This window comes from Morone saxatilis, unplaced genomic scaffold, assembly GCF_004916995.1.
Source record: "Morone saxatilis isolate NCDOM2014 unplaced genomic scaffold, NCSU_SB_2.0 Contig24, whole genome shotgun sequence".
NCBI classification, from domain to species: Eukaryota; Metazoa; Chordata; class Actinopteri; family Moronidae; genus Morone; species Morone saxatilis.
The window spans coordinates 21,190,060-21,197,782 of record NW_023339807.1 but is presented as its reverse complement, the minus strand read 5'-3'; the positions used below and the strand labels follow the sequence as shown (position 1 = coordinate 21,197,782).

General features: G+C 38.1%; 1 protein-coding gene across 3 annotated transcripts; it reads left to right on the top strand.

Moving 5' to 3' along the window:
* Positions 1-1,646: 1,646 nt before the first annotated feature.
* etsrp (ETS1-related protein) lies at positions 1,647-6,832 on the top strand. 3 transcript variants are annotated; one of them, XM_035672481.1, is made up of 8 exons: positions 1,647-1,788; positions 2,197-2,278; positions 3,836-3,922; positions 4,030-4,104; positions 4,186-4,338; positions 4,426-4,686; positions 5,454-5,572; positions 5,968-6,832. In XM_035672481.1, exons 1-8 carry the CDS (start codon positions 1,735-1,737, stop codon positions 6,250-6,252), a joined length of 1,116 nt encoding a protein of 371 aa, XP_035528374.1. In that variant the 5' UTR covers positions 1,647-1,734; the 3' UTR covers positions 6,253-6,832. The 3 variants fall into 3 exon arrangements, with proteins under 3 accessions (XP_035528374.1, XP_035528373.1, XP_035528372.1); XM_035672480.1 differs by having other exon boundaries at positions 3,803-3,922; positions 4,189-4,338; XM_035672479.1 differs by having other exon boundaries at positions 3,803-3,922.
* Positions 6,833-7,723: the final 891 nt, after the last annotated feature.

Below are 7,723 nucleotides of genomic sequence, written 5' to 3'. Positions count from 1 at the left end.
GTGTGTGTGTGTGTGTGTCGGAGGAGAATAGCAGAGATGTTTGTTTATACAAGGCCCTGGGCTCGGCCTTATCTGCTGCAGCCACTCACGCCGTGATTTCAGACTTTCTTCAGCGACCACTTGTGTGTTTTTTTACGGGCCATTGTTTTGTCGAATGGTTTCTAAAGATACACAGATTTTTTTTCTTCCTCCCACCTCATTAGAAAACCGACTGCTCTGATTTCAAAAGCCTGCACTTCATCCCCACCCAAACTATGGCTCAGTTATTTAGTCAGACAATCAGAATGACCGCAGCTTTGAAATATGTGAAGGTCATTCAGTGATAGAATAAAGATACACTGCTTGTAGTCTCGGCTCATTATTATAAATAACATTTTTATTGGATTATTCAAATGTTATCCTTAAAGATGTAGAACATTTAAAATGTATGCTTCATACACTTAAAAACCGTCCCCTTTAAATAGCATACATAATAGTTAAATAATATTTAAAAAATGTTTCAAAAAGTTATATAATGTTTTATAGCATCTACCATGTGTTATACTGTTTTGTGGCATTTCATATATATGCTTGCAACTAACGAGGATTTTCTTTTTTTTATTTGATCTGATATTAATCAATTGATTGTTTGGTCTCTAAAAAGTCAGAAAATAGTGAGACATGTCTTCAAATGTCTTATTTTGTCCGACTAGCAGTCCAATTTCTGCCTAAAGAAATAACTTAAACTTTAAACACACCTAAACACAAACTGACTTGATAGCATAAAAAGATAATGACAAGGTTTTGTTTGTGGGACTCATAAATGTGATTCAGTGACATTATTGTGCTGTTAATAGTTGTTCCTATAAGAGATACTGTGGTAATCAATATGTTATGCTTTAGATGGTGTGTTTTATCTCTTGTTTTTATTATAGGCTAATATATGGAACCTTTAAAGTGATTCGATATATTTTTCATTAATCTCTTTTTCTATTATTAATAAATAATCCTACAGTTCATGAGTGCATAGTGTCTTAAAACAAACTATATATATTTAAGGTATCTTTGTTACATCAAATGATAATCAGTTTACTCAAGTAGGCTACTATAGACCTACTAAGTACACTTTTGATGTATTTTCACATTAAGCTACTACTCCACTACATTTCTATATATAAATATATATTGTAATGAAATATTGTACTTTTAACATTTATCTGACAGCTTTAGTTTTTGTTTTATTTTACGTTATATTCTACCAACTAGAACACAACAATCTTAGTAATATTATAGTCAGATAACACAGTATATATGCATTACAATGACAGGGACCATTCTGCTGCCTAATCAGTTCTCTTACTTTTAATAATTTTATATTATTTTAAATAAGAAAAAAGTAGGCTAGAAAACGTTTTTACAGAGTGATGTTCCTACTTTTACTTAGATAAAATATCTAAATACTTCTTCCACCACTGTTGGGCAATGCAGTAAAGCTCTTTGTGATATTTGACGTTGTCTTTTATGAATGAATGTTTAGTTGGTTGTTGCTGGGGGGGCGGCGTCTGACGTCACGCTCTCACAAACCTGGTCACGACGCAGAGCGGGCACGCGCCCCTCCCACCTCCGCTGCATTTATAACGGGACCGTTGCGGCCGGAGACTGACCACTCGTTGTTGTACGGTAGATACGGTAAATAAGTAAGTGTGTGTGAGTCTGGGAAAGAACGACAAATAAAGAGAGCAGGAAAGGAAAGAGATGTACTGGGACACTATCATCAAACCTGGAGACAGCAAAGACTCGAAGATAAAGGTAAGGTTTTCACTTCAATTTTTAATTTTGGATTTTTTTACAGAATACAGGAAATTATGTGATTCATTCATAACATCCAGCCTGTAGCATATGGTATCTCTAATAATGTGTCCCACTGGATGAGGGTAAATGTGTTCGTATGACACAAAAACAGAAGGATTTGGGTTGGAAATATGAGATATTTTCACTATTTTCTACACTTTTACAAACTAAATGATGAATTTAATCAGAAAAATAATCATCTATTATGGAAATAAGTTGCATCCCTGCTCTTATAATATATGTGGCTGTAAAATATATATATTTTTTGTTGGAAAATAATGTAAAGTTCAGTGTCATTGTTGCCTCTGATCAACAATCTGAGTTGCAATGATGATGAAAGTTGTAATCACAAGTCTTTCACCACAGATGGAGGTTTGCCAGACTGGATATTACACAGAAGACTTCAGGACACAGGAAGTGCCGGCTGGCTTCGACTTTGCATCTTATGGTGAGTTCAGAGAATCACTTGACTGATGCCCTGCACCATCACAAGTTACACATAATGACTTTTGATGGTACGAGGTTTAAACTCCCAGTGATGAGCAGCCCAGACAGACACGAGCACAAAGTTTGGAATGTTTGCGTGATCTGTTTCCTCTGAACCTGAGCAGCTGAAGGACAGAGGAAATATTTGCGCGGACTGTATCATCACATCTGTCAGAGCTTTCTCTGTGAGACCTTGACAACCGGGGGCTTTCGCTCAAACCCAGGGGCTTCGTCAGGAGAATGGGGGGCTGCTGTGCATGTGTGTGTGTGAATTATGCTTGAATGGGCTGAGGTAGGCAAAGACGGAGAGAAACAGGGTGGTCAGGTTAAAGACACTCCCCTCTCTGTCTTCCCTAATCCTTTCCTCCAGACTTCCTCCTCCAGCAGATTTAGAGTCTCCCCCTCCCCATCCCTCCATCACTACTCTGTCACACTCCCTCCGCTGGCGTTTCCTCCTCTCTTTTCCTCCCCCTCCCTCCCTTGTTTCCTCCTAGCTGCCTCCATCCATTCAGCTGAAAAAAAAAAATCTGGAGTGCCTGGTGCTGATTCCACAGTAAAGAAAAGGCTTTTTCTTGTGTCAACATCCACCGTCAAAGATAAAAACCCAAAACTTACAAATTCACTCCATGTTTCTTCACTCTTCTGCTGAGCTGAGCTGCAATTAACCTCCTGCTTAAAAGGACCATACCAATGATTTAGCATTTTTTAAGCACACTTAGCTACTTATGTTTAGATTAATTTCTTATCTTTGAGGCAGCCTCTGGTTGTCAGTATATTTTAGCATGGTAAGAAAAGCAACGTACAGAGGCTTAAAACATGCTTGACACGCTGTAGATAGTTGATTTTGTCGTAAAGTTATGTTAATATTGTAATTTATTAGTGATTAGGAGCTGGTTGGAAAGGTAATCCTTGGTGGTGCATTCAGTGATGTTCCAACATGTACAATTTAACACTCTAAATACCAAAAAGCAATGCACTTTAGTTCGGTTGTAAGTAAAATCTAATTAAAAAGCCAAATGGTAAGCAAATAAGGACATCCTTAAAAATATCACGTACATTTATTTCATTAAGCAGGTTGCCTTCTGATGTCTGTGATGTCTGACTTTCCCCATAGCACCTAAAGGCATAAAAAATGAAGCTCTTTCAAAATAGGCCCTCCTCACAGCTGTACTACATGAGGATAACACGTCTTTGACCAAAAAAATAAGTAGAAAACAAATGGATAAGTGGTCAATGTCGTGTGTTATTTATTTAATTACTCATTTAAATTTCTAGTGAATTTTCACACAGTGCTGAAATAAATGGAAACCAAAAGCTGCCCAGTAGGAATGAAATCTTAAAAAAAAAGTTTGCTTTGGAAAATGTTAAGCATTAATGTCAGATAAAACCATTAGTGTGGTCCTTCTTATAAGCATGAACTAAGCCTCTATCCTGCCTCCATCATCATTTACTGACTCCATCTGTCTGCATTGTGTTTAACCTCCAGACTACCCTGGTGAAGACCTGTCTTTTCTGTTAGACAGTAAAGCACCCGGACAGCAGCAGTACGGCACAGAAGGCAGCTATCCAGAGCCACCAAAAGCTTCTCACCCTTACGACACTAAAGGTGAAACCTCAAAAAAACCACACCCTTATGCTTGTTAATATAGGTCAAACTGTATGTTGGTGTTTTTGACTTATCTCACATTTGTGGCTCTTTTTTTTACCCCTCAGTGAGCAACAGCGACACGGCCCTCTTCAACCTCGACTCATACCAGGAGTTCAACTGGTGGACCTCGTACCCACATGGTGAGCCTCTGACTCTATAGTCTTACTCATTACTATATGTAAAGAATTTTCTTTTACGTGACTAACTTTCTTTTTTATTAGCAGATGGGCTGACAGTAGACCAGCCACAAACTGGATACCAGGAGTCTCCACAGACATACCAGAGCCTGGTGCCCCAACACGGACAGTTTAGCCCAGCCATGGAGGGCAGCCACAGCCCCTTTCTAACTGGGAAAGGAGCAAATACATTACAAAGTAAGACAATCTACCTATGGATATTAAAAACATCCTCCCAGTGGGCTTGTTTTACCGTTCAGTGTGTAATTCTTGTCTTTGTTGCAGGCGAGACAGATCAGAGCTACTCGTGTCACTCGGCTGAACTGTACGACTCTGATGGACAGAGGCAATCGTCCTCTTTCTGGCCTGAATATTCCTCTCCTAGCTTCACTGCCCCCCTACCACACCCGCCTGCGGCCTCCTGCCCCTCGAACCACGGCCCTCAGTCCTCAGAGCAATACTGCCCCCGTGTGGTCAAACGCAAAAATACACACACCCAGAGGCCAGACAGAGAGGGGCAGATCATGGGAATGTCAGCTTATCCAGGTTAGAATTTGCTTACTTACAAAAACATATTGAAGTCTTAATTATATTATTTTTATGAACGCATGGTGTTCAAGCTAAAGATAAGGATGTTTCTCTCTCACAGTCCCTTGAACTTAAACATTATTGAACATCTATGGGTAGATCTTAAAAGAGCTGTGCATGCAAGATGACCCAAACATTGCAGAACTAGAAGACTTTTTTTTGCCTACAAGTGATGCTTTTACTTCTTTATTTTTGTTCAATTTATGACATAAAACGTAACTATGCATGCAATATGTTTGCTAAACATATTGTGTTTTATGTTCTATATCCTAGAGAGGTTGTGTTCATATCGTTTCAATGCAAAAAAATCTCTTTGCATTAACATAATAACAGTCCTACGTGTTGATATCACATTGCTAAAATGTTGCAGTGTAATGTCGCGGGCATTAAAGTAAAGCAAGTTTTTGGACAGAATGAAAACCTGTAAACTCTCTGAAAAAGTTCCTCATGCTGATCCAAAAGTTCCACTGCAGACATCTGAAATTATTCTTTATTATTACCAGAGCTGCACTTCTACAATGTAGTATTTCCATTTGATGCCACTTTATACTTTGACTTGAGTACAGTTCAGAGAGAAATGTTGTACTTTTTACTCCACTACAGAGAATACATCAGATCTGAGTCCTCTTTCAACCACATATTATTACATGTTAATAAAAGGATGCCAGTTCCAGTTGCCTTCTGTAACCAAATGAATCAATTTGTTTATTCATTCATTCATTCAGGTTCTGGTCCAATCCAGCTGTGGCAGTTTTTACTGGAGTTACTTCTGGACTCTGCCTGCCGAACCTTCATCTGCTGGACGGGAGACGGCTGGGAGTTTAAGATGTCTGACCCCACAGAGGTGAGGAAATATCTTGTTTTGGATTAGGGTGCATGCTGAATACTACAAGGCAGTAGTGAAAAGTAACTAAGTACATTTGCTCAGTTCCTATATATAAGTACAGCTTTAAAAGACATTGCTTAAGTTTTATGTAATGTTATGTTATGTTATGTTATTTAATCTTTCACTGATGGTCTTGTTTATGTTGGTCATTTAGAGGCTTCAGTATTAAACTGAGACTGTTTCATAACTAGTTAGAAACTCCTGGTAGTACTTTAAACTAGGCTTTCGTATGGTAATTGTAGATTGCTGTTTTGGTACTTTTACTAAAGTAAAGTGTATTTCTTCCTCTATTGCTACATGGAGGGTTTATTCTGAAGCAAAGTTAAACTTTTTGTGTTTTGTTGATATCACAGGTAGCAAAGCGCTGGGGACAGTGCAAGAACAAACCCAAGATGAACTACGAGAAGTTGAGCCGTGGCCTGCGTTACTACTACCACAAAAACATCATCCACAAGACGGCGGGCAAACGCTACGTCTACCGCTTTGTCTGCGACGTGCAGGGCATGCTGGGAAAGACAGCACAGGAGGTTCTGACCAGTCTGAACGTTTTGCCAACAAACACAGAGTCGTGGCAGTGCCCCGGGGTACCAGCGGCAGCGACATCGGAGCACAGTAGTGAAACATGGGCGTCACAGTAGGGACAGGGGGCGAGGACTCTTGGTGCTGCTGGCTGAGAATGACCAGCACATTTTAACGGAGTACTACAGCCAACGTGGTGAACACTGCATCCTCAAGCCCTGGCTGAACTAAAGTATCCTCATGGGGTGATGTTTTAATTTACAAATGCTGCATTTCAGGGGAAAAACTAACTCTCATAAATTCATCATGCAGTCAGTCTTAATATGTAGCTTTTTCTTGAATAGAAGTCTTCCAATACCAGACCTGTAAATACATAGCTCCTAAACCTCAGAGCTGAATAACTGCAGCACAGGAACTAGCGAGGGGCATTTTAAGCACTATAAATAGATAACCTTTGCAACATCTGGGGGCATATTTTCATGTGATGTGTTTCTAAGAAGGAATTGATTTGTAAATAGTGTTTATACAATTGCTATGTAGAGTTTTGTGCATTTATATTATTTTTTTTAAATACAAAACTCATGTCTACCTCTGTTGTTAATCAGAATGATATAAACTGAGATCATTTTCAGGCACTCACTGTGAAAGTTTCAGCCTGTGTGATAATTGTTTTGTGTAAATAAATTTTATATAAACATAGATTTGTGTGAAGAGTCTCACTTCTTATGAGTTGTTCATACTCAATTTGGATTCTGCCTTTAATAATGAAAATATTAAAATGTTGTTTTATATTGTTTTTATTAAGTGTTATTATAGTTTTTATTAGCTAATATTTTGTTTAGATGTCATATAATGTTCTATGTTAGACAATTATATTTAGCATTTGATTAAGAAAAATAATTAGGCGACACATAAGTGTTACACTAGGAACAGAAGGTGTACAGTAAAGAAAAAATAAATAAAACCAAAAATAATCTTGATTAATAACAAATGTATTATTAACTAAATGATTTTAGTAGATGAGTGTGGCCGAGCCAGTGGTCTACTAATGTCTATGTAATCAAATCAAACTGAGAAGATAAGCAATAAAATCAATCAGCCTGATGAATTAACACTTATGATATCATTAATTTGGTTATGTTAATGCGTCCTCAAGTGTACTGTTTATCCTTTAATATAATGTATAATGGTAAATGGTAAATGGACCTGTATGTATAGCGCCTTTCTAGTGCTTCCGACACTCAAAGTTTTACACTTCGTGCACATTCACAACACACAAAGTCACTCGAAACAAAATATCATGTATATATCACAACGAAACGAATGCATCAGGGAGAACAATTTGGGGTTCAATATCTTGCTCAAGGACACGTGGCAGGAGGCAGGAGGAGCCGGGGATCGAGCCAACAACCGTCCGATTGGGGGCGCTCTGCCTCTGAGCCATAGACTTCCGTATCTCATGCTGCCTTCACGTAAATGTCGACATCAGAGGATGTAAATTTCATACATAGCGACTTTTGCGAAAAAATATACATATATATATATATGTATATATATATATATATATATATATATATATACATCTGTGTG